The sequence below is a fragment of the Crinia signifera genome, chromosome 7 (genome assembly GCF_055691185.1).
Source record: "Crinia signifera chromosome 7, ASM5569118v1, whole genome shotgun sequence".
In the NCBI taxonomy this organism is placed as follows: domain Eukaryota; kingdom Metazoa; phylum Chordata; class Amphibia; order Anura; family Myobatrachidae; genus Crinia; species Crinia signifera.
This window is the reverse complement of record NC_139223.1, coordinates 161,569,445-161,596,569: the sequence shown is the minus strand read 5'-3', so window position 1 is coordinate 161,596,569 and position 27,125 is coordinate 161,569,445. Positions and strand designations below refer to the sequence as shown.

Genomic DNA, 27,125 nt, shown 5'->3' with positions numbered 1-27,125 from the left:
GGAGATGATTGTGGATAACTCTGAACACTTGGAGACAACTGTGAATAGCTGTGAAGCAACTGTGAAGCACAGAGAGGCTATGCCAACAGGAGAGAGGTGGGTCCCCTGCAGCACACTGGTGGATCACTGCGGCACTGGTACCTTTAAGGAATGCCGGACAGGAGCATCAGCAGGTTGGACAGGAACAACTGTGGAGCACAAGCCACAGGACCACTCTCCATGAGGTAGACTGAAGCACTGGCAGGGAGACATGGGCCAGACTCCTTTTATCAAGGAAAGACACACCGGGTTGGCTGGAGAAACCCCAGGCAAGGAGATTGGAGAAACCTTGGTCTCCAACATGGCTGCCCCCATACTGGAGACACCGCAGAGAACCAGGCACACCGCCTTTCACAGCCACAGACACGCAGCAGGTCTGCCCCTCCACAGCATGTGCTACAATGGTGGCCTCCGTTGCCGCATCACGCCGTCTGGATCCTGCTCCCCGGCGTCCCGACCACACCACGTGGCATGCAGGACAGACCTGTGGTAAGCCTCTGCACGCTGACATACAGCACCCAGGCAGTCATTCAGCGGTGCCACTTGGTGACTGCAACAGCCAGAAAGAGAACCAGTAACAGTACAGTACAGAACTATTTTGACTAGTGGCACAGATCCTAGGTAGCCATCAGCGGCGCCATCTTGACGTTGCCAGAGCAGCAGTGGAGGAGCTCAACAGGCCGTCTCCCCTTAAGCACATCACAAGAGTCAGCTTGGATCCAGACGCTGCCCTGCTGTGGGGCTTAGGGGGGGGGGGATATAAGAAAAGAACTATAACTGTTTGTAAGGAAGGTGTATATAATAGTAGTCAGCTGGTTTCCTCTGAGGGGGGAGGTAAAACCAGGTGTTTGCGCAACTCCGATTTGTACGATGGCATCTGCTTGGCGAGGACTTTCCCATTTTTTTGTGTGTAGTCGTAATCTTTTTCTGCGATGCTCTGATGCACTGTGGTCAGAATGCTCTGCAGGTCCTCCTGGCTGGATAAAGGAAATCACAATGTTAGAATATAGGGAGAAGCACTTCAGAGATGGAGAATAGAGGACAACGTTCTAATCAGCAGTGATGCAATTCCGGTATCACCGCGGGAGTTCTCCCGGGGTCGCCAGTAATTATGGCGGATCCCTATGTGCATGTGTCTTCTGCTTAGACAGAGGTATCCTACTGATAGACAGGTGTGATACACTCAGTCTTTGTTCTAGTGTCAGGTAAAGTATTTCGTATATAAACCATACTTGCTGAACCTTTGAGGTTGTCTCTTCGTGAGAGGCCCGGAGAGGACACCGAAACCTGCATGTCGGGGGACGGGGACAAGGCTGACCTCTCAAAGACCCCCCAAGCCACGCAAACTCCGTAATTTGTGGGTCAGCGAGGAGGGGGTGTGGCTAAAATGATGTGATTTTTTAGTCCCGCCCCATCTCAAATTCTGGAATTTTTTAATTCAGAGGCTCAGGGGCCTGCCGACAGGGGGGTCTGTGGGGTCTGGAGTCCCCGGCCCTGACAGAGAAGGGGGCCCGGACCTGATCCTACAACTATAAATATTAAATAGCTCCTTACCAGCTATCTATCTTCCCCTGATTTCTGTTTCCGTGGTCAGGACTCAGGTGTGTCCATCGGCTCTGCTGCAGCCAGACTGCTCTGGTCTCGGGATAGCCAGGAATGTCCAATGATGCTAACGGGCGGACATCATTGTACTGACTGTCGGTCTGGCCCGGCTAGTCAGTATTTAAGGGTTGAGCTAAGCGGTGATTGGCTGCGCGAGTGACATCACACTTGGAGCCACGCAGCATAGTCTGTGGAAACCAGGAAGATGGCCACCGCCAGCTGCAGCGACAGAAACCAGCCGGCGGAGAACATACGCGGAGGCGCTGCAGCCGGCGCTTCCCAGCCTGAGGCCTAACATGATACGGACACCATCATGGCGGCTCGTGCCACACGCCACCCGAAGCCCGCACAGCAGGAGACTGCACACCACAACTGTCACCCGGCGGTGACAGAGTGACAGAACGCAGACAGCCGGCATGGGTATCAGCAGCGGAGGTGAGCGCCACGACAGAGGGTAGCATATCAGAGGTCTGTGGGACCGGGACAGCACAGGGAGCCAGGGTAGCTGAGTTGGTGGTCGTGACAGGAGCATTGTGACCATCTGGGGGGGGGGGGGGGTCCTCATCTCTCTCTACAACCTATTCAGAAGGAGCAGTCTGGAGACTCTCGGGAAGATGAGACAAAAGAGAGCGGGAAGATGCCGGTATGACATGCAGCAGCACCACACTCACACACGCATACACACTCACACACACACTCTCACACTGACACACACACATGCGGAGGCTTTTTTAAAACATTTTGTAAAATAATTAATTATACTTACAAGTAACGAGGATCCATCAATGCTGCACACAGCGTCTGAATATAAGGAGAACCAGTCCTAGGATGCCGCAGAGAGGCGTAGTCTTCAACGGTAGCAAAACCTATTAGGAAATCAGCATTGGTGGGAAGCCGATCCCCCCTGCTATCATCTGCATATGTAGATCCGTTGTTGTCACTATGATACGGAACTCCTTTATCTATGTCATCGCCTTGGCACGCTTGCAGGAAGAACACCTTGGGTTTACCACGTAGTGACTCACAATTCAGACCACTGAAGCAGTTGGTTAGGTCCTTGATTGGCACCTTCTTACTATCTGTACCAGACACAACCCCTCTTTCACCATGTGAGAGGACAAAACATACAAAGCTGTCTCTGTCAGAGTGATTCCTTTTCTGATATTCCTGCATGGTGTGTAAGATCCCATCCCCTGTCAGGTCTTGATATTCCTCTACTTCATAGTTGCGTGCTGCAAATACTTTCCTTATCATCTCTGTCAGGAGGAATCACAGAGAAAAACAGGAAATCTTAAAAATACATGGAATGATAGCATGGGACTACGCAGGAGATGGCGAAACGCAGAAAACACCGGAGATGGTGTAATGCAGACAATGCACGAGATGGAGAAACACAGACAACACCAAAGACGGAGAAGCACAGACAACACAGGAGACGGAGAAATGCAGACAATGTAGGAGACGGAGAAATGCAGACAATGTAGGAGACGGAGAAATGCAGGCAACGCAGGAGACGGAGAAAGGCAGGCAAAGCAAGATAAGGAGAAAGGCAGACAACGCTGGAGACGGAGAAAGGCAGGCAGCGCTGGACATGGAGAAAGGTGGGCAATGCTGGAGACAGAGAAAGGCAGGCAACGCAGGAGACAAAGAAAGGCAGGCAGCGCTGGAGACAGAGAAAGGCAGGCAACGCAGGAGACAGATAAAGGCAGGCAGCGCTGGACACGGAAAAAGGTAGGCAACACAGGAGACAAAGAAAGGCAGGCAACGCAGGAGACGGAGAAAGGCAGGCAACGCTGGAGACGGAGAATGGCAGGCAACGCTGGAGACGGAGAATGGCAGGCAACGCAGAAGCCGGCTAAAGGCAGGCAGCGCAGGAGATGGAGAAAGGCAGGCAGCGCAGGAGATGGAGAAAGGCAGGCAGCGCAGGAGATGGAGAAAGGCAGGCAGCGCAGGAGACGGAGAAAGGCTGGCAATGCAGGAGACGGAGAAAGGCAGGCAATGCTGGAGACGGAGAAAGGCAGGCAATGCTGGAGACGGAGAAAGGCAGCTAATGCTGGAGACGGAGAAAGGCAGGCAATGCAGAAGACGGCGAAAGGCAGACAACGCAGCAGATGGAGAAAGGCAGGCTGCGCAGGAGATGGAGAAAGGCAGGCAGCGCAGGAGATGGAGAAAGGCAGCTAACGCTGGAGACGGAGAAAGGCAGGCAATGCAGAAGACAGCGAAAGGCAGACAACGCAGCAGATGGAGAAAGGCATGTCATGCAGAAGATGGAGAAAGGCAGGCGACGCAGGAGACAAAGAAAGGCAGACAACACAGGAGATGGAGAAAGGCAGACAACGTAGGAGTTGGGGAAAGTCATGTGACGCAGGAGACAGAGAAAGGCAGGTGACGCAGGAGAAGGAGAAAGGCAGGCAACGCTGGAGACAGAGAAAGGCAGGCAATGCTGGAGACGGAGAAAGGCAGGCACCGCTGGAGACGGAGAAAGGCAGGCAACACAAGAATTGGTGAAATGCAGGCAACGGCGATATGCAGGAGACAGAAACACAGACAATGAAGGAGACCAATAAGTGAATACAATGCAGGAGACAGAGAAACGCAGGAGACAGAGAAACGCAGGAGACAGAGAATTGGAGGCAACACAAGTGCAACAGAAGATTTAGTTGAAAATAAAAAGTTTGTAAAAACATAAAATATTATGATTTACGATTAAATGATTAATTATTTGGAAGGACCAGATATTTAACAAAGAACTAATTGAATCAGATAAATTGTAAAACTTCAAAGAAAGATAGACACAGAAAACGTCTGCTTTCCTTACCATAGTGTTACAGTGTGTTTGTTTGTATATCACCACACAGACCCACACACATTAACGTCCTCTCAGACCAGGAACAGGACAGACATCAGTGAAATGATTTCAGAAGTGAATAAAATAACCCAGAGAGTGGAAGCTGCTGTATCTCTGGTATCAGTTTGTATTAGTAGGTGAGTACTAGGGACAGGATTGTTCTTACCTGCATCCTTATCTGTTCCAGGCCTGTCTGTGAGCTCACTAAAATTTTTATTGTTCACAATTACACACCAGCCATGTGGGTCCTTATCCAGATTGTATTCTTCTAAATGCTGCAAAAGTAAATATTCCCATTATAACCTGATGAGCAGCATACAGGGATATATTGTACTGTACACAGGGCATCATACAGGGATATATTGTACTGTACACAGGACACCATACAGGGATATATTGTACTGTACACAGGGCACTGTACAGGGATATATTGTACTGTACACAGGGCACTGTACATGGATATATTGTACTGTATACAGGGCACAATACAGGGATATATTGTACTGTACACAGGACACCGTACAGGGATATATTGTACTGTACACAGGGCACTATACAGGGATATATTGTACTGTACACAGGGCACTGTACAGGGATATATTGTACTGTATACAGGGCACAATACAGGGATATATTTTACTGTACACAGGGCACTGTACAGGGATCTATTGTACTGTATACAGGGCACAATACAGGGATATATTGTACTGTACACAGGACACCGTACAGGGATATATTGTACTGTACACAGAGCATCATACAGGGATATACTGTACTGTACACAGGACACCGTACAGGGATATATTGTACTGTACACAGGGCACTATACAGGGATATATTGTACTGTACACAGGGCATCGTACAGGGATATATTGTACTGTACACAGGGCATCGTACAGGGATATATTGTACTGTACACAGGTCATCGTACAGGGATATATTGTACTGTACACAGGTCATCATACAGGGATATATTGTACTGTACACAGGGCATCGTACAGGGATATATTGTACTGTACACAGAGCATCGTACAGGGATATATTGTACTGTACACAGAGCATTGTACAGGGATATATTGTACTGTACACAGGGCATCGTACAGGGATATATTGTACTGTACACAGGGCATCGTACATTGATATATTGTGCTGTACACAGGGCACTGTACAGGGATATATTGTACTGTACACAGGGCACTATACAGGGATATATTGTACTGTACACAGAGCATCATACAAGGATATATTGTACTGTACACAGGGCATCGTACAGAGATATATTGTACTGTACACAGGGCATCATACAGGGATATATTGTACTGTACACAGAGCATCATACAAGGATATATTGTACTGTACACAGGGCATCGTACAGAGATATATTGTACTGTACACAGGGCATCATACAGGGATATATTGTACTGTACACAGGGCATCATACAGGGATATACTGTACTGTACTCAGGGCACCGTACAGGGATATATTGTACTGTACACAGGGCACCGTACAGGGAAATATTGTACTGTACACAGGGCACCGTACTGGGATATATTGTACTGTATTGTAACCTGTGCATCACTCAGAGCGCGGTTATGATGCAGAAGAGATCAGTGTACATGGATATATTGTACTGTACAAAGAGCATCATACACAGGGCATCTTACATGGATATATTGTAGAATACACAGGGCACAGTACATGGTTATATTGTACTGTACACAGGTCATCGTACAGGGATATATTGTAGAAAACACAGGACGTTGTACAGGGATATATTTCACTACATACAGGGCCCCGTAAAAGGATTTAGTGTACTGTACATAGGACACCGTACAGGGATATATTGTAGAATACACAGAATGTCGTACAGGGATATATTGTAGAATACACAGGGCAACGTACATGGATATATTGTAGAATATACAGGGCATTGTGCAGGGATATATTGTACTGCACACAGTGCACTGTACAGGAATTTATTGTAATGTACAGAGGACACTGTACAAGGATATATTGCACTGTATAGGGATATATTGTACTGTACACAGGGCATCGTACAGGGATATATTGTACTGTATACAGGGCACAATAAGGGATATATTGTACTGTACACAGGGCACCGTACAGGGATATATTGTACTGTACACAAGGCACCATACAGGGATATATTGTACTGTACACAAGGCACCTTACAGGGATATATAGTACTGTACACAGGATACCTAACAGTGATTTATATTGTACTGTACACAGGGCACCATACAGGGATATATTGTACTGTACACAGGGCATCGTACAGGGATATATTGTACTGTACACAAGGCACCTTACAGGGATATATTGTACTGTACACAAGGCACCGTACAGGGATATATAGTACTGTACACAGGATACCTAACAGTGATTTATATTGTACTGTACACAGGGCACCATACAGGGATATATTGTACTGTACACAGGGCATCGTACAGGGATATATTGTACTGTACACAAGGCACCTTACAGGGATATATTGTACTGTACACAAGGCACCGTACAGGGATATATTGTACTGTACACAAGGCACCTTACAGGGATATATAGTACTGTACACAGGGTACCTTACAGTGATTTATATTGTACTGTACACAGGGCACCATACAGGGATATATTGTACTGTACACAAGGCACCTTACAGGGATATATTGTACTGTACACAGGGCACCTTACAGGGATATATTGTACTGTACACAGGGCACTGTACAGGGATATATTGTACTGTACACAGAGCATCATACAGGGATATACTGTACTTTACACAGGGCACCGTACAGGGATATATATTGTACTGTAGAGAGCAGCATACCGGGATATATTGTACTGTACACAGGGCATCATACAGGGATATATTGTACTGTACCCAGGGCACCGTACTGGGATATATTGTACTGTATTGTAACCTGTGCATCAGTCAGAGCGCGGTTATGATGCAGAAGAGATCAGTGTACAGGGATATATTGTACTGTGCACAGGGCATCGTACAGGGATATATTGTACTGTACACAGAGCATCATACACAGGGCATCTTACATGGATATATTGTAGAATACACAGGGCACAGTACATGGTTATATTGTACTGTACACAGGTCATCGTACAGGGATATATTGTAGAACACACAGGACGTCGTACAGGGATATATTTCACTACATACAAGGCCCCGTAAAAGGATTTAGTGTACTGTACATAGGACACCGTACAGGGATATATTGTAGAATACACAGGATGTCGTACAGGGATATATTGTAGAATACACAGGGCAACGTACATGGATATATTGTAGAATATACAGGGCATTGTGCAGGGATATATTGTACTGCACACAGTGCACTGTACAGGAATTTATTGTAATATACAGAGGACACTGTACAACGATATATTGCACTGTATAGGGATATATTGTACTGTACACAGGGCATCATACAGGGATATATTGTACTGTATAGGGATATATTGTACTGTACACAGGGCATCGTACAGGGATATATTGTACTGTATACAGGGCACAATAAGCAATATATTGTACTGTACACAGGGCAACATACAGGTATATATTGTACTGTACACATGGCACCGTGCAGGGATATATTGTACAGTACACAGGGCACCTTACAGGGATATATTGTACTGTACACAGGGCACCTTACAGGGATATATTGTACTGTGCACAGGGCACCATACAGGGATATATTGTACTGTACACAGGGCACCATACAGGGATATATTGTACTGTACACAGGGAATCATACAGGGATATATTGTACTGTACACAGGGCACCTCCGGCTTCTGTAGTGTGCGTAGAGGAGCCATCCTGGATGGGCAGCTGGCATCTTACCTTGTGCCGCCCTGGGGAATTACTCTGGATCTCCGGCTGAGCGCTGCTTACAGGAACAATAAGTCCGCTCTCTACAAGTAGGAAAACACATGGAGAGAGATTCAGTGAGAAAATAACCGTTATATGGCTTAGGGGTAATTCAGACCTGATCACTGGGCTGGGAGAGTTCGGAGTCCAGCGATAAGATAAATGCCTCCCTACCAGCGTCCGCAATCCCCAAACCCATGCGCTCAGTTGTGAATGCGATCGCGCCAGTGCACATGAAGGGAAAACCATTCAGAACCAATCACCATCGATGGTTTTCCCCTCTCCTCACAGCGCTGAAAAAGTCTTGACTTACTCAGTGCTGTGATGGCTGCGGGGAGAAGGAGGCCGCTGCTGATGTCAGCGGCCCTCTAAACGGCCGGGGAATGCCTGCAGGGTGTCAATCACTTTGTGGACAGACTGCGATGACTCCCGTTGCACAAACGGCTTGCACATGCGCACAGCATACTATGAGCATGTGCTTCGATAATCGGCAGGGCTAAGAAGTTGAATCAGGCCCTTAGTACCAACCTTCTATACCCAGGTTCTCCATTGTGCGCCACAGATTTGATGCTCGGGAACCTGCAGAATTGTAAAACAGCCATTAGCAGCCTCGTTGATTAAAGATAAAAATAATGTGTTCAATAGATGAAGATGCAGCCACTACTGCTCATTAAAAGATACATATATATTAATAGTGCAAAGCCTGCACTTTTAAAAATAAATAAGTTACTGGTGATACATATGGACCTGGAACCACGATACGTAACAAATTGACTATAAATATACTTAAAAATAATGTCAACATATATATGTAAAAAATAAATACATTTATTTATACAATAAGAAAAAATAAAAAAACAGACAATTCATTAAAAAAAAATTCTTATCTTAAAAAAGTTTCGGAGATATTTCTCTTTATCAAGTCTCTTTATCAAGGACGAAACGCGTTGGGGCATTCTAGCCCTCCTGCCTCATCTAAAGATAAGCACTTTTTTTTGCACCTAGAATATATTTATCCTCTTCAAAACTTTTTTAGGATATGCCTTTTTTTTAATGAATTGTCTGTTTTTTTTATTTTTTCTTATTGTATAAATAAATGTATTTATTTTTTACATATATACGTTGACATTATTTTTAAGTATATTTATAGTCAATTTGTTACGTATCGTGGTTCCAGGTCCATATGTATCACCAGTAACTTATTTATTTATTTTTAAAAGTGCAGGCTTGCACTATTAATATATATGTATCTTTTAATGAGCAGTAGTGGCTGCATCTTCATCTATTGAACACATCCTTTTTCTTTAAGTAATATACCATTACTTTCCCTTTGAAGATTGTCTGACACCCCATAAACTAAAGGGGGACATTGCCTACTATACCCTAACTTGGTTGGGGACGCACAGGTGGCACCACACAATTATTTTCTATAAAGATAAAAATAAACCTGGATTATCCTACTAATATAATATATAATAGTATTTCCCTCATCAGGTAGATTTATCATCCCGATACAGAGAATCCCAACAGGGGCCCCCTAACTTGCTGTCCCCCTATCCCTTACCCTACCCCTCCCTTGCAGAAGCCTAACCCCAACACCTATCCCGCTGCCTAACCGTAAGGCCCCTCCCTTCCCCACATTTATACATGTGCAGTCTGACAGTATAGCGTATAATTCTGAATGAGGCCCTAAATGTATTGTGATTCCGCTCCTTCTGACTGGCCAGATAGATATGGGGCTTATGCCAATTTGACTGTACATCCCATAACAATGACCACCACAAAATCTCTGTATAACAGATGGACATTGACGGTGGTTAGACTGTGGTCATAAAACCGAAACTGGTGTTAGTAAATTCCAGTGATGGGTGTGGTATGAGTGGCCGCTGGTTGGGATTTTGGCGGTTAGTATACTGACATTGGATTCCTGACCACTGGTAGTCTAACAGGGAGGCGAGCGCCAAAAAAAAAAAAAACGCCTTGTGGTTTGGTGCTTCAAAGTGCAAAAAAAAAAACGAAACAGAAAAAAATACAATTACCCCACTGAGGGCCTGATTTATGTCTATATGCAAATCCAATGTTCACCCAAATAAGTGATTATTGGTAGACCTCGCATGTGATGAGACCGCACTGCGCAGGCGGTAAAATCCCTCTGCAGAGCCGCCCGCGGTGAGAATTTAAACACAAAGTGATGAACTGGACCTCTGTTGGGCCCAGAGGGTGTCTCTATTCATTTCTGGGTGACATCGTCACTGCTGAAGCTTAGCAAAAACAAAACCAGCAACCGCGTAGGCGTATGCGTACAAATCTGAGGGAAGAGGCACCGCTAGCAGACAGGCAACAGGAAGACGTGAGGTAGTCTGACACATTGGTGGTTTATACTGTACGAATGCCAGGGTGCTTGTTTGGAAGTTACCTTGTTGTCTTTCATATGATTCCACCTTCTGACACAGATCATTCCGATCGATATGTTCCAGAGTGTCTTTCAGCGTTTTCAGATTGTCTTCACTCACTTTTCCATCTTTTTCCATTTCTAAAACCACATCCAGCATAGAATCCTAAAGGGTAGAAGAAATGACGGGTCTGTCGGTGTCGTGACCGCGGTGGTAATATGGAAGATTCTGTTCTGTAGTACACATACAACCTGACTCTTATACATACATGGTGTCATCCTTGCACGAACCTCTTACATTATTATGCATGGGGATGCGGTACATTAACATGCTCAGGTACATTAACGTGGACACCAAAAATAACATGAAAAGAATCATGTCGACCTTTTCATATGTCGACCTTGTGTTTGTTGCCCCTTTGCTGTCAACCTAATGACTGTAGGAGTCATCGAAACTAATATTTAATAGGCTCCTGGGTTGTGGTTAACACAACCCAGTTATCAGGCGCTATCTACATAACTATAACTGAATGATGTGTGTGATTGTTTACTTATTCATTGAGGGTTTTCGGGATCTACCTGCCCTGCTGTGGTTGGAAAGAGTAGGTGGATAGTTGGAGACATGCTCTGGCTGCTGCAGCAGCTCCTGCCCTGCTGTGGTTGGAAAGAGTAGGTGGATAGTTGAAGACATGCTCTGGCTGCTGCAGCAGCTCCTGCCCTGCTGTGGTTGGAAAGAGTAGGTGGATAGTTGAAGACATGCTCTGGCTGCTGTAGCAGCTACTGTCCTGCTGTGGTTGGGAGGGGAAGCTGGTTAGTTGGAGACTTACTGTGCCTGCTGCAGCTGCTTCTGCCCTGCTGTGGTTGGAAAGGGTAGGTGGATAGTTGGAGACATGCTCTGGCTGCTGCAGCAGCTACTGCCCTGCTGTGGTTGGGAAGGATTCGGTATGAAATGCTGGCGGTCGAAGTCTCGACGGTCGAAATACCGATGCTGGAATCCCGACCGCCGAAATGCCAACAAGGGGGTTGTGGATCGCCCCCTTGCGGGCTCACTACTCTCGCCACGCAGCGGGCCCGTTGCCTTGCTATGCTCGGCACACTATTTTATTCTCCCTCTATGGGTGTCATGGACACCCATAGATGGACAAAGTGCTGACATTGCGGCGGTCGGGATTCCGGCGTCGGTATTTCGTCCGTCGGTATTCTGACCGACAGCATATTGACCGCATCCCGTTGGGAAGGGTAGGTGTATAGTTGGAGACTTACTGTGCCTGCTGCAGCAGCTTATGCCCTGGTGTTGTTGGGAAGGGAAGGTGGATAGTTAGAGACATGCTCTGGCTGATGCAGCAGCTTCTGCCCTGCTGTGGTTGGGCAGGGATGGTGAATAGTGTGAGAATCGCTGTGCCTGCTGCAGCAGCTTCTGCTGTAGTTGGGTAGCTGGATAGTTGGAGACCTGCTCTGGCTGCTGCAGCAGCTTCTGACCTGTTGTGGTTGGGAAGGGAAGGTGGATAGTCGGAGACCTGCTCTGACTGCTGCAGTAACACTTGCCATGCCGTGGATGGGAAGGGAAAGTGGATAGTTGGAGATTTGCTCTGACTTCTACAGCAGCTTCTGCTCTGCTGTCTTTGGGTAGGATAGGTGGATAGTTGGAGACTTGCTCTGGCTGCTGTAGCAGCTCCTGTCCTGCTGTGATTGGGAAGGGAAAAGGGATAGTTAAAGAACTGCTCTGGCTGCTGCCATAAAGTGGTTGGAAAGGGAAGGTCAATAGTTGGAGACTTGCTGTGCCTGCTGCAGCAACTTCTGCTCTGCTGTAGTTGGGTAGGGTGGGTGGATAGTTGGAGACTTGATTTGGCTGCTGCAGCAGCTTCTGCCCTGCTGTTGTTGGGAAGGGTAGGTGGATAGTTGGAGACTTACTTGCCTGTTGCAGCAGCTCCTGCCCTGCTGTGGTTGGGAAGGGAAGGTGAATAGTGTGAGAATAGCTGTGCCTGCTGCAGCAGCTTCGGCTGTACTTGGAAAGGTGGATAGTTGGAGACTTGCTCTGGGTGCTGCAGCAGCTTCTGACCTGTTGTGGTTGGGAAGGGAAGGTGGATAGTTAGAGACCTGCTCTGGCTGCTGCTGCAGCACCTCCTGCCATGCTGTGGTTGGGAAGGGAAGTGTATAGTTGGAGACTTGCTCTGACTGCTACAGCAGCTTCTGCTCTGCTGTGTTTGGGTAGGATAGGTGGATAGTTGGAGACTTGCTCTGGCTGCTGTAGCAGCTCCTGTCCTTCTGTGATTGGGTAAGGAAAGAGGATAGCTGAAGAACTGCTCTGGCTTCTGCCCTGCTGTGGTTGGAAAGGGAAGGTCAATAGTTGGATACTTGCTGTGCCTGATGCAGCAGCTTCTGCTCTGCCGTAGTTGTGTAGGGTGGGTGGATAGCTGGAGACTTGCTTTGACTGCTATAGCAGTTTCTGCCCTGTTGTGGTTGGGAAGGGAAAGTGAATAGTTGGAGACCTGCTCTGGCTTCTGCTGCATCTTTTGCTCTGCTGTGGTTGGGAAGGGAAGGTGGATAGTTAGAGACCTGCTCGGGCTGCTGCAGTAGTTTCTGTCCCGCTGTGGTTGGAAAGTAAAGGTGAATAGTTGGAGAATTGCTGTGCCTTCTGCAGCAGCTTCTACTCTGCTCTTGTTGAGTAGGGTAGGTGGATAGTTGGAGACTGGCTCTGACTGCTGCAGCAGCTTCTGCCCTGCTGTTTAGGGAAGGGAAGGTGGATAGTTGAAGACCTGCTTCTGCAGCTGCTTCTGCCCTGCTGTGGTTAGCAAGGGTAGGTGGATAGTTGGACACTTGCTCTGGTTGCTGCAGCTGCTTCTGCCGTGCTGTGGTTGGCAAGGGTAGGTGGATAGTTGGAGATTTGCTCTAGCTGCTGCTTCAGCAGCTTCTGCCCTGCTGTGGTTGGGAAGGGTAGGTGGATATGTGGAGACTTGCACTGGCTGCTGCAGTAGCTTCTGCTCTGTTGTGGTTGGGTAGGTGAATAGTTGGAGACTTGCTCTGGCTGCTGCAGCAGCTTCGGCCCTTCTGTGTTTGTTAAGGGAAGTTGGATAGTCGGAGACCTGCTCTGACTGATGCAGCAGCTTCTGCCCTGCTGTGGTTGGGAAGGGATGGTAGATAGTTGGAGACCTGCTCTGGTTGCTGCAGCAGCTTCTGCCCTGCTGTGGTTGGGAAGGGAAAGTGAATAGTTTGAGACTTACTGTGCCTGCTGCAGCACATTGTGCCCTGCTATGGTTGGGAAGAGTAGGTGCATATTTGGAGACTTGCACTGGCTGCTGCAGTAGCTTCTGCCCTGCTGTGGTTGGGAAGAGTTGGTGGATATTTGGATACTTATCTGGCTGCTGCAACAGCTTCTGCTCTGCTGTGGTTGGGAAGGGTAGGTGGATAGTTGGAGACCTGCTCTGGCTACTGCAGCAACTTCTGTCCTTCTGTGGTTGGGAAAGGAAGGTATATAGTTGGAGACTTGCTGTGCCTGCTGCAGCAGTTTCTGCTCTGTTCTGGTTGGGTAGGTGAATAGTTGGACACTTGTCTGGCTGCTGCAGTAGCTTCAGCCCTGCTGTGGTTGGGAAGGTGGATAGTTGGAGAATTACTTTGCCTGCTGCAGCTGCTTCTCCACTGCTGTGGTTGGGGATGGAATCTGGATAGTTGGAGACCTGCTCTGGCTGCTGCAGCTGCTTCTCACCTGCTGTGGTTGGGAAGGGTAGGTGCAACAAGAATTACATAAGCATAAAATTTTGCCCGTCCATTGAACGGCCGTAAGACTAGTCTATAATATAAATAATTCTACTTAATAATTACGCCCAGCTGCAGAGTACTGTACTATGCCATAGGTGGCATACGGAGACATTAATCTAACCCCACAGACTGCAGTCTAGATAAAATTAAGGATATCCTGCGTCACTTTATATAAAGAATACTTAATAAGAAAGCTGATCCCCCCCCCCCCCCTTTATCCTTTATTATGATTTATACATCATTTTATCTATTGAATGAGCTTTATATATGCTTAGAATGAGATATAGGTATGGCAATATAAACCGGTTATAACAATAATAACTATTGTATGATTTGTATGAATGTGTTATTGCATCTGTTAATGGCAGCCTGCTTTCATCGTAATTAGCGTAGAGATTCCTTTAATGGGCAATCATTTTCAATAGGGTAACATTCTGTGTACAGCAACAACAAGGAACAACAAGGTTAAGGGTAGGCCTATGGATACGCAGACTGGCAGCGGCGGTAGCAGCATAGGCACCATGTTAATTCATGATATCGCTTGCAGCTGTCGGCAGATACGTGTCCCGAAAATGGCCATGATGCGCCGGCATTAGTCGGGTAATCACAGGCGTATTATGGCAGTACAAAGTGGCGTTTTATGGGCGTGAATAAATGAACAATTGTGATCTCATTTACCCCTGGAGAGCCATTTGTGCCCCCAGGAGAGGGGCTCAGCCTGCGCGGCTACAGAGGCACATGTACTGATTTGCGTTGATGGTGGAACTGTATCAGCAACAGTACGCCAATGGGCAGATGTGATGGGACAGCGGTGGGCATCTCTGTGCTCACATTATCATCTGCCCATATAGAGTCAGTATTGCGAACAGGTAAACAACAGACACACATGAATGAGGCCCAATTTCTGTATATGCAGCAGCAAAACATCCTCCCGACTGCACAAACATCGGCAGTGTATTCAGTTAGCGTCGCACTCTGCCCCATAGAGTGTGTGTTTGTGTGGATATGTCAGCATATCTGGTGTCGGCGTATAATTTCACGTAACACAGGTAAAACAATGTTCTTACTGTTCTCTCTAATTTCGATGTTTCACTAACAGCAAAAACTTCACATTGTGCACCTCACTGGCATCAAGATTTTCTGATATGTCGTACAGCAGTATCCTGCGGTATCAGGAGAGATTCAGTCATTGAGTGACAAAACACGCACTTCCCATGTGTCACTGGCCATGAAGCAGCTGCTATTTGCCCTCCTGAGGCTGTAGGCATGTACCCCACACACACTGCTGCACCCTGTCATTGGTTTTCTGATGCTGGTAAGCAGTTTGTCCAGCAATGGGGGGTGTCTGACAGATATCCCGGACCTAGCAGGATGGTAAGAGGCTTCCCCCAAAAATGAAAGTTTAACAGTAAATGCGTAATGTGGCTACAACGGAATATAATGTACACAAGGAGGATCCCTTTTGCCCCCTACTCAACTTTATAAACCATAGTTTCAACCACAATAACAACTACCATATCAACCACAGTATCACTAGAGTATCAACGACTGAATCAATCACAATAACAACTACCATATCAACCACAGTATCACTAGAGTATCAACGACTGAATCAACCACAATAACAACTACCATATCAACCACAGTATCACTAGAGTATCAACGACTGAATCAATCACAATAACAACTACCGTAACAGCCACAGTATTAATCACTTTAACAACTACCATATCAACCACAGTAACCACTACCATATCAACCACAGTATCATCTAGAGTATCAACTACCATAACAACCACATTATCAACTAACGTATCAACCAGAGTATTAATCACAGTAACAACTACCATATCAACCACAGTATCAACTAACATATCAACCACAGTATCAACTAACATATCAACCACAGTATTAATCACTTTAACAACTACCATATCAACCACAGTATCCTCTAGAGTATCAACTACCGTAACAACCACAGTATCAACTAAAGTATCAACCAGAGTATCAACAAACATATCAACCACAGTATTAATCACTTTAACAACTACCATATCAACCACAGTAACCACTACCATATCAACCACATTAACAACTACCATGTCAACCACAGTAACCACTACCATATCAACCACAGTAACAACCACAGTATTAATCACTTTAACAACTACCATATCAACCACAGTAACAACCACAGTAACAACTACCATATCAACCACTGTATCAACTACCATATCAACCACAGTATTAATCACTTTAACAACTACAATAACAACCACAGTGACAACTACCATATCAACCACAGTATCAACTAACATATCAACCACAGTATTAATCACTTTAACAACTACCATAACAACCACAGTGACAACTACCATATCAACCACAGTAAAAACTAAAGTATCATCCACAGTATTAATCACAGTAACAACTAACATATCAACCACAGTAACAACTAACATAACAACCACAGTATCAACTACAGTATCAACCACAGTTTTAACCATAATCTCAGCCACAGTATTAACCTCTGTATCACAGCATACAGTACAGTATAGAAAAATATAGAACATGTTTAATGGACTACTATGACGGGCTGTATTTTATCCACAGAGGGAATGATTTTACATGAACCTCTGCCTATTGTAAGTGTAACATGTACATATTGTGGGCGTGGTTACAGAGTTCTCTCACCTGTACGGAGAAATGCGTCGGTTGGAGTCTGCAAGGTTACTTATATCCTGTGCTGTAAGTTTCAGCTGGTTCCTCAGGATGTCTTTTCTTTCTATGCTGTACAGGATCTCCTTGAGAAAGGATAAGTCATCCTCTGTAACCAAATCTTTCTTCTGTAGAAGCTTGAAGAGTGTTATGCCATCCGCTATGTTCTCCTTGTCTGTTGTCCTTAGATGGTCCTTACATAGGAATAACATGCGTGGTAGATCCTTGAACCCGAGCTGCTTACTAACGCCCAGCAGGAGCTTCTGTAGATCGTCACTCATTGTAGGGTGGGGATATATTGATGCACAATGTATATTATATGTTTACCTGAAATCAGAAAACTCTGCATCACATCCCTGTATGGTGTAACCTCCCTCTGCTGTAACAGTGAGAAAATAACCGCTTTAATATGTACTAATCTTCTGCTTTACGTGTCGCTCCAATGGAGCTTTTTCAAAATCTTTAAAAAAGCTCCATTGGGAGTGAAACGCGTTAGTGGACCTTTTGCAGCTCCTACCTGATGCCCTTTTGCAGGGCCGAAACTAGGGTTTCCGGCGCCCGGGGCAAGGCAGTCATTTGGTCGCCCCCCCACTGACTGGGGGGGGGGGCAAATGACTGCCTTGCCCCTGGCACCGGAGGCTGAGCAGACCCTGCACCCACATACCATTGTGCAGCGGGGTCCCGGGACGGGCAGCGGGGTCCAGGGACAGGCAGCGGGGATTCCGGACCAGGCAGCAGGGGGACGGGCAGCGGGGTCCAGGGACAGGCAGCGGGGGTTCCGGACCAGGCAGCAGGGGGACGGGCAGCGGGGTCCAGGGACAGGCAGCAGGGGGTTCCGGACCAGGCAGCGTGGATTCCAGTCCAGGCAGCAGGGGGACGGGCAGCGGGGTCCAGGGACGGGCAGCGCCGCGGCGGCTTTATTCCTTGTAGTGAGCTACGCTACTTGCCTGGCGGCGGGAAGCGCTGCTGATTTTGACTGAGAGAATTCAGCCAATCAGCGTCCGGCAAGACTTTTCAAAATCTACTTCCCGCCGGGCAAATAGCGTAGCTTGCTTCCAGCTGCCGCTACGCCCGTCGCCCGGATGCCCGCTGCCTGTTCTCGGACCCCCGCTGCCCGGCTCGACAGCGCCCCCCACATGCAGCGCCCGGTGCGCATGACCCCCCAGCCCCCCCCCCCCTAGTTACGGCCCTGCCTTTTGATGCCCATCCACACACCTATACTACCATCTTGACTATCTTTATGTGTTGGTGAGTCCAATAACTTCAGGCTACCATTGGATCCTTGTTGCCGCTGGAAGCGCAGTCCCTTCACCAGGCATAGGAGATCAGACAGCGTTTTATACATTTCTGTTATATTCTCACTTGACCAATGTAAATTCTATTAGCGGACTATCTTTTTATTATGCACTATATGTATATAATTGATTTGATATAAATACTGTTCCGTGGCCACCGTATCACTGTATATACCATTATTAATATATTTTATATTGTTTATTTTTGAATAAATACATTCATATACAATAATTGATGCTTGTGATTCAGTACATGGTGTAACAATGACACAATTCCCAGTTCTGCAGAAATCTGTACCTCATAACTACACTGATTATCACATTGGGCTGTCCCTTGTTCTACCGAGGGCCCAGCAGTGTCCCGCGATGGGGGGTGGCAGTTGGGAGTCCCCATGACCGGCGCAGTGGTTAATACGCGCACAGCATCTATTCCCAGAGACAGAATGGCTGGGGGCATGGCCAGCAGCTCGCCGAGCTAGCATGTTGTTTGCCCACCTGTTGTGCCTAGCACAAAGGGCCTGATTCAGCAATGGTTGCCAAGTAGAGAGAATGCAAATTGTGTGATTATCGGCAGACTGCGGTGCGCATGAGCAGATGATATCTGCGACTGAAAGTGCATTTGCGCAGCCGACAGGAAGATGCCAATTGTGGGTGGAAACAAGGCATTTTATGAGTGTGTTAAAAAAAACACAGGAGTGCCCAGGCGCTTGAAAACGATGTGATGGACAACCATCGATAGTTTTAGCTGTCGATGGTTATGCCATACCTCCCAACTTTGAAGCTCCTTGAAGAGGAACACAGGCGCGCACCTTCAAAATTATGGGGCGTGGCTAGCTGGGATGGGACGTGGCCTATAATCATGTGGGGCCATGGCCCAGAGGCTCTGCACCTCTAGCCATGTCCCCAGCCCCCCTGGCTGCGGGAATAGATGCTGTGCGCATGCGCTCAGTGTTTATTTACCGCTGCTCAGCATCTGATGGGGGGGCTCCTAACAGCCCCCACCGCAGGACACTGCCAGCCGTGGGAGGAACACGGGAACATGCCCAAAGATCCGGGACGTTCCCGCGGTAATCGTGACTGTTGGGAGGTATGGTTATCCATTCTTTTTGACTGACTGGCCCACAGGCCAATCAGAATGTGGGGGTGGGGGTTCTGGGTTATCAGGGGTGGAGCTATGTTCCGTGTCCTGGCACCTTGTAGAAAAAAAAAGAAACATTGTTTCTGCTATGCCATCGATGTCGGGAAACCAACTGGCTCTCCCACATCGAGAACCAGATCTTCGATGGTCGATGGCCATCCCTATGCAATCCGCCTGTGTATATAGGTCAAATAAATGAACTGTGCAAAAAGTAAATATACAGTATCCCAGGCTTGCCTACCCTCCCGGAATTCCAGGGAGGCTCCCGAAAATCGGGTCCCCCTCCCGGCCCCCCGGGAAGGTTGGCAATCTTCCTGCATTTGTCAGGCAGCCCCCACAACCCCCTGCTGTGCCGCATTAATTACCGGTTTTCGAAAAATGAATAAAAAAATCTATTAAAAATTCTCTATAGTTGGGTCCATTTTTCCTGAGACATAGGAGTGCACTGTGCTATTAGGGGAGTACGTGAGACAGAGGAGTGCACTGTGCTATTAGTGGAGTACGTGAGACAGAGGAGTGCACTGTGCTATTAGTGGAGTACATTGCAGGTACAGACTCCCAGCCACTGACTTGTCTGCAAGGAGCATTAATCCATTTCCAGCAGGAATTGTCTCCATGGCTTTTGATTGGCCAGAATTCTGCTTTTAACACTGCAATTCTCAACTTCAGTATTTTGATTTGGATGTTTCCGTGTGTATGTCTGTATGTATGTGTTACCCCCTTCCCATCTGTATACCGGTATTAGGAACATTTTACATAGAGACAAGGGAATATGACCCTTGTAATAGATTTTTTTAAATTAATTTTTCATTCATCATTTTCAGCCATCATCTTCTATTGATATTGTATGAATTACTTCAAATAAAAGTATATGATATATTTACTTATCGCACAGTTCATTTATTTGACTTACACACAGGCGGATTGCGCAGAGTTTCACTTTTGCATTGATTTCTGTATTCAAGGATTTGTGTAGTATATCCCTTCTAACTGCAATCTAAATAACCTGCGAGGTCCGAAGCACAACGTCTATAGACCCTACCCCGCATGTTCCCGGCAGCCTCAGACTGGCACAGACGGATGGTGTTTGTCAGTGTTCTGGGATTTGTGAATGGATCTGCGAACGCACTGAGATTTGTGATGTATTCGCAATTTTGCATGAGCGCCTTTTCTATTTATTCTGGGCGGCGGCTTTTTGCTCACAGACAACTGCGTTTTATCTAATTAGCGATCCAAGCTGAATCAGGCCCCTAATTCTGACTGCAGTATCATGGGTGCTGTGGTAGACACAGGCAGGCATGGCTGTCCAGAGGGCCAGCACCGGATCTAGCAACCACAGGATATTACAGAACGGGTATAGAACATATATGATCAACACTGTCTGGATCAACCCCAAAAGGTGGACATGCACAATGTTGACGTGGGGGAAAGGTTGACACAATTAAAACGGCAAAACAATAAATTTGTTTTTTGTCAATTAGTCGCCTGTGGACCCTCAGTTAGTGTGCTAGATACCATGACATGGCTCATCTCATTACACGCCATGCTTCAGGCGGAAGCCCTCACTCCAGTACCGCTGCACTCAGCAGCATACAACCCATAGCAACGCATTGAGCCTTGCCCATATGCCACTTGGACCTTCACCATTGTTTCATCTGAGCGGGACATATACTGGGGACCTTGCTCCCCATATACCGCAGAATTCCTCCTGAACATCTTCAGCTTCACTTTGAGGAAAGAGACTTTGGGCCCGATTCAGACCTTGTTTGTAGCCCAGCAAGCAGGTAAACGCCACCCATGTCCGCGGCTGTGAATGAACCCATTTGGAATCACTCACCATTTAATGGTTTCTGTTCTGTTTGCAGCGCCTAGATTTGGTGCTTCGAAGGCCGTGGGGAATAGGAGGCCACTGATGATGTCCGCGACCCTCCCAACGGCCGGGAACGCCCAGAAAACGCATGGCTGACTAGCGCCTCCATATGGCCACAGGATGTCAGCGTACCGTGCGCGGTCATCCGATAAACGCTCATGCTGTGAATTTGCAGCACAGTGAGTAGGTCTGAATCAGGCCTTTGTGCCAACCATTCCGTGTAAATGATTGCCCATTTATAAAACGTCCGGGTTTGGCCGGCACCCCGCATAGCGGCGAACTTGGAGGTTGTTACAGCTGGCCCCACTTCTTGTATTTCCCCCCTCAGTCCACTCAACTTATGTATCAGCACGCGGCTAAATAGTCTCATAAGTAGTTCCGTTACAGAGACCAATTGTTACCTGACCAGTAACCTAACTCACTGGAGATATATCCTGCAGACCTGCCGCTACTCCTTATAGTACTCACGCAGAAGATCCCGTCCTGCAGACCTGCCACTACTCCTTATAGTACTCACACAGCAGGACCCATCCAACAGACCTGCCGCTCCTCCGTATAGTACTCACACAACAGGACCCATCCAACAGACCTGCTGCTACTCCTTATAGTACTCACGCAGAAGAACCCGTCCTGCAGACCTGCCACTACTCCTTATAGTACTCACACAGCAGGACCCATCCAACAGACCTGCCGCTACTCCTTATAGAACTCACACAGCAGGACCCGCCCAACAGACCTGCCGCTACTCCTTATAGTACTCACGCAGAAGAACCCGTCCTGCAGACCTGCCGCTACTCCTTATAGTACTCACACAGCAGGACCCATCCAACAGACCTGCCGCTACTCCTTATAGTACTCACGCAGAAGAACCCGTCCTGCAGATCTGCTGCTACTCCTTAAAGAACTCACACAGCAGGACCCATCCAACAGACCTGCCGCTACTCCTTATAGTACTCACGCAGAAGAACCCGTCCTGCAGACCTGCCACTACTCCTTATAGTACTCACACAGCAGGACCCATCCAACAGACCTGCCGCTCCTCCGTATAGTACTCACACAGCAGGACCCATCCAACAGACCTGCCGCTACTCCTTATAGTACTCACGCAGAAGAACCCGTCCTGCAGACCTGCCACTACTCCTTATAGTACTCACACAGCAGGACCCATCCAACAGACCTGCCGCTACTCCTTATAGAACTCACACAGCAGGACCCGCCCAACAGACCTGCCGCTACTCCTTATAGAACTCACACAGCAGGACGCGCCCAACAGACCTGCCGCTACTCCTTATAGAACTCACACAGCAGGACCCGCCCAACAGACCTGCCGCTACTCCTTATAGTACTCACGCAGAAGAACCCGTCCTGCAGACCTGCCGCTACTCCTTATAGTACTCACACAGCAGGACCCATCCAACAGACCTGCCACTACTCCTTATAGTACTCACACAGCAGGACCCATCCAACAGACCTGCCGCTACTCCTTATAGTACTCACACAGCAGGACCCGCCAAACAGACCTGCCGCTACTCCTTATAGTACTCACACAGCAGGACCCGCCCAACAGACCTGCCGCTACTCCTTATAGTACTCACACAGAAGGACCCGCCCAACAGACCTGCCGCTACTCCTTATAGAACTCACACAGCAGGACCCGCCCAACAGACCTGCCGCTACTCCTTATAGAACTCACGCAGAAGAACCCGTCCTGCAGACCTGCCACTACTCCTTATAGTACTCACACAGCAGGACCCATCCAACAGACCTGCTGCTACTCCTTATAGAACTCACACAGCAGGACGCGCCCAACAGACCTGCCGCTACTCCTTATAGAACTCACACAGCAGGACCCGCCCAACAGACCTGCCGCTACTCCTTATAGTACTCACGCAGAAGAACCCATCCTGCAGACCTGCCGCTACTCCTTATAGTACTCACACAGCAGGACCCATCCAACAGACCTGCCGCTACTCCTTATAGTACTCACACAGCAGGACCCACCCAACAGACCTGCCGCTCCTCCGTATAGAACTCACACAGCAGGACCCGCCCAACAGACCTGCCGCTCCTCCGTATAGTACTCACACAGCAGGACCCGCCCAACAGACCTGCCGCTAGTCCGTATAGTACTCACACAGCAGGACCCGCCCAACATACCTGCCCCTACTCCTTATAGTACTCACACAGCAGGACTCGCCCAACAGACCTGCCGCTACTCCTTATAGTACTCACACAGCAGGACCCATCCAACAGACCTGCCGCTACTCCTTATAGTACTCACACAGCAGGACCCGCCCAACAGACCTGCCGCTACTCCTTATAGTACTCACACAGCAGGACCTGCCCAACAGACCTGCCGCTACTCCGTATAGTACTCACACAGCAGGACCTGCCCTACAGACCTGCCGCTACTCCGTATAGTACTCACACAGCAGGACCCGCCCAACAGACATGCCGCTACTCCTTATAGTACTCACCCAGCAGAGCCTGTCATTCAGGCCTGCCGCTACTCCTTATAGAACTCACACAGCAGGACCCGCCCAACTGACATGCCGCTACTCCTTATAGTACTCACACAGCAGGACCCGCCTAACAGACCTGCCGCTACTCCGTATAGTACTCACACAGCAGGACCCGCCCAACAGACCTGCCGCTACTCCTTATAGAACTCACACAGCAGGACCCGCCCAACAGACCTGCCGCTACTCCGTATAGTACTCACACAGCAGGACCCGCCCAACAGACCTGCCGCTACTCCGTATAGTACTCACACAGCAGAGCCCATCCTACAGACCTGCCGCTACTCCTTATAGTACTCACACAGCAGGACCCGCCCAACAGACCTGCCGCTACTCCTTATAGTACTCACACAGCAGGACCCGCCCTACAGACCTGCCGCTACTCCGTATAGTACTCACACAGCAGGACCTGCCCTACAGACCTGCCGCTACTCCGTATAGTACTCACACAGCAGGACCCGCCCTACAGACCTGCCGCTACTCCTTATAGTACTCACCCAGCAGAGCCCGTCATGCAGACCTGCCGCTACTCCTTATAGAACCCACACAGCAGGACCCGCCCAACAGACCTGCCGCTACTCCTTATAGTACTCACACAGCAGGACCCGCCCAACAGACCTGCCACTACTCCTTATAGTACTCACACAGCAGAGCCCGTCATGTAGACCTGCCTCTACTCCTTATAGAACTCACACAGCAGAGCCCGTCATGCAGACCTGCCTCTACTCCTTATAGTACTCACACAGCAGAGCCTGTCCTGCAGACCTGCCGCTACTCCTTACAGTACTCACACAGCAGAGTCCGTCCTGCAGACCTGCCGCTACTCCTTATAGCACTCACACATCAGAACCTGCCCCACAGACCTGCCTCTACTCCTTATAGTACTCACACAGCAGAACCCGTCCTGCAGACCTGCCGCTACTCCTTATAGTACTCACACAGCAGAACCCGTCCCCAGACCTACCGCTACTCCGTATAGTACTCACACAGCAGAGCCTGTCCCCAGACCTGCCGCTACACCGGATAGTACTCACACAGCAGAGCCCGTCCTGCAGACCTGCTGCTACTCCTTATAGTACTCACACAGCAGAGCCCGTCCTGCAGACCTGCCGCTACTCCGTATAGTAATCACACAGCAGAGCCCGTCCTGCAGACCTGCCGCTACTCCTTATAGTACTCACACAGCAGAGCCCGTCCTGCAGACCTGCCGCTACTCCTTATAGTACTCACACAGCAGAGCGTGTCCCCAGACCTGCCGCTACTCCGTATAGTACTCACACAGCAGAGCCCGTCCCCAGACCTGCCGCTACTCCGTATAGTACTCACACAGCAGAGCCCGTCCCCAGACCTGCCGCTACTCCTTATAGTACTCACACAGCAGGACCCGCCCAGCAGACCTGCCGCTACTCCTTATAGTACTCACACAGCAGAGCCCGTCCCACAGACCTGTCGCTACTCCTTATAGTACTCACAAAGCAGAGCCTGTCCCCAGACCTGCTGCTACTCCGTATAGTACTCACACAGCAGAACCCGTCCTGCAGACCTGTCGTTACTCCTTATAGTACTCACACAGCAGAACCCGTCCTGCAGACCTGCTGCTACTCCTTATAGTACTCACACAGCAGAGCCCGTCCCGCAGACCTGTCGTTACTCCTTATAGTACTCACACAGCAGGACCAGTCCTGCAGACCTGCCGCTACTCCGTATAATACTCACACAGCAGAACCTGCCTGATAGACCTGCCGCTACTCCTTATAGTACTCACACAGCAGAGCCCGTCCCCAGACCTGCCGCTACTCTGTATAGTACTCACACAGCAGAACCCTTCCTGCAGACCTGTCGTTACTCCTTATAGTACTCACACAGCAGAGCCCGTCCTGCAGACCTGTCGTTACTCCTCTTGTACCGACTTCCTCCTAATATTAGTTACTTCCTCCTACGTACACCGTCATGTCCGTCTTGCTGTTTATCCTGTGTGTAACGTAGGTAATGTAGGCGTTACTGTATCTGGCAGCCGTGTGCTACGGAATGTTTCTGTAATCTGGTACAAAGTGTTTAAAGACAGGAGGCCAAATATAATCGGGTGTGTGAATCAGAAAGTGGGAGATGTTGGGAGAGTTTTCCCACTTTATTAAAGAAGCAATCATTTACATGGCAACATCCACCTGTGTTTTGATTAAATGATTGGCGCTTTAAAAAAAAAATGGGAACACTCTCCATAATTCTTTAACCCTATTACATGGGTTGGGATCATTGGGTCGACCAAAGGAAGGTCGATAGGCCTTAGGTTGACACCTTCAAAACGTCGACATGTGTTCTGGTCGACATGGTCATTAGGTCGACACACACATAAGGTCGACATGGGCAAGGACGACAATCTAAAGGTCGACATGGGCTTTTCACATTTTTTTTTGTCCTGAATGTCAACACTGTCGACATGGACACCATATCGGTGCTCCGCTTCCACTATTCTATTCTCCCTCGCTGGATGCCTACTATGGATGGAAGAGGACGTGATCTACGCCGGTATAATTTCCTTCCGCAGGTGACCGATGGGACTGTGCTGGAGATGACGGGCTACGCTCGAATCCATAGGTAAATATGAAGGAATTTAGTGTGAATTAATGTTTGTGCATGTTTTATAGAACTACAAGTACCAGCGGGCCCTTTAATGCCTAACATACTGTGATTGTGGTTCTCCCAGTCCCTGCATGTGGGGCAGGCTTGCTGGGGCTTGTAGTTTGACAACTGGGGGCAGCCCCAGGCTTCAGTCCAGTGTGGTTATTCTGGAGGGGGGTCCACGGGTCCCTGCCTGGGCTGACCGGACACATACCTCCCAACATTCTCATTTTTTGGGACGGTCCTGCGGGGGGCCCAGGGCTGGAAGTATCCTGGGGGGGGGGGGGGGGGTTTGGAGTCCCTCCAGCTTGAAGTAGTAGACACAGAGGGCAAAAAACAGGGCGTGGTCTTCCTCCCTCATTTGCAGCGTAGTTGGAGAATTAAATAGTGTGCCGAGCATAGCATGGCGAGCTTAGCGAGACACAC

The 27,125-nt window shown here is 48.3% G+C and overlaps 2 protein-coding genes across 2 annotated transcripts; both read right to left on the bottom strand.

Moving 5' to 3' along the window:
- Positions 1-793: 793 nt before the first annotated feature.
- On the bottom strand, positions 794-26,055 carry LOC146021251 (caspase-8-like). Its single transcript, XM_083155045.1, has 9 exons — positions 25,943-26,055; positions 17,235-17,585; positions 15,634-15,703; positions 10,809-10,950; positions 8,921-8,971; positions 8,366-8,436; positions 4,656-4,764; positions 2,408-2,897; positions 794-1,016 (listed from the first exon to the last, which is right to left on the bottom strand). Exons 2-9 carry the CDS (start codon positions 17,537-17,539, stop codon positions 848-850), a joined length of 1,407 nt encoding a protein of 468 aa, XP_083011171.1. The 5' UTR covers positions 17,540-17,585; positions 25,943-26,055; the 3' UTR covers positions 794-847.
- LOC146020743 (uncharacterized) lies at positions 12,028-14,714 on the bottom strand. Its single transcript, XM_083154155.1, has 2 exons — positions 12,936-14,714; positions 12,028-12,865 (listed from the first exon to the last, which is right to left on the bottom strand). Exons 1-2 carry the CDS (start codon positions 13,292-13,294, stop codon positions 12,103-12,105), a joined length of 1,122 nt encoding a protein of 373 aa, XP_083010281.1. The 5' UTR covers positions 13,295-14,714; the 3' UTR covers positions 12,028-12,102.
- Positions 26,056-27,125: the final 1,070 nt, after the last annotated feature.

Excerpts from the sequence above, each read along its gene's own strand:
- LOC146020743 (XM_083154155.1), bottom strand. The coding sequence starts at position 13,294 with ATGCAGCAGAAGCCAGAGCAGGTCTCCAACTATTCACTTTCCCTTCCC. Across the intron at positions 12,866-12,935 it reads AGCAAGTCTCCAACTATACA|CTTCCCTTCCCAACCACAAC; the intron begins CTTCCCTTCCCA and ends CTAACTATCCAC.
- LOC146021251 (XM_083155045.1), bottom strand. The coding sequence starts at position 17,539 with ATGAGTGACGATCTACAGAAGCTCCTGCTGGGCGTTAGTAAGCAGCTC. Across the intron at positions 15,704-17,234 it reads CGACGCATTTCTCCGTACAG|GATACTGCTGTACGACATAT; the intron begins GTGAGAGAACTC and ends CTGATACCGCAG. Across the intron at positions 8,972-10,808 it reads ATCATATGAAAGACAACAAG|GTTCCCGAGCATCAAATCTG; the intron begins GTAACTTCCAAA and ends ACAATTCTGCAG.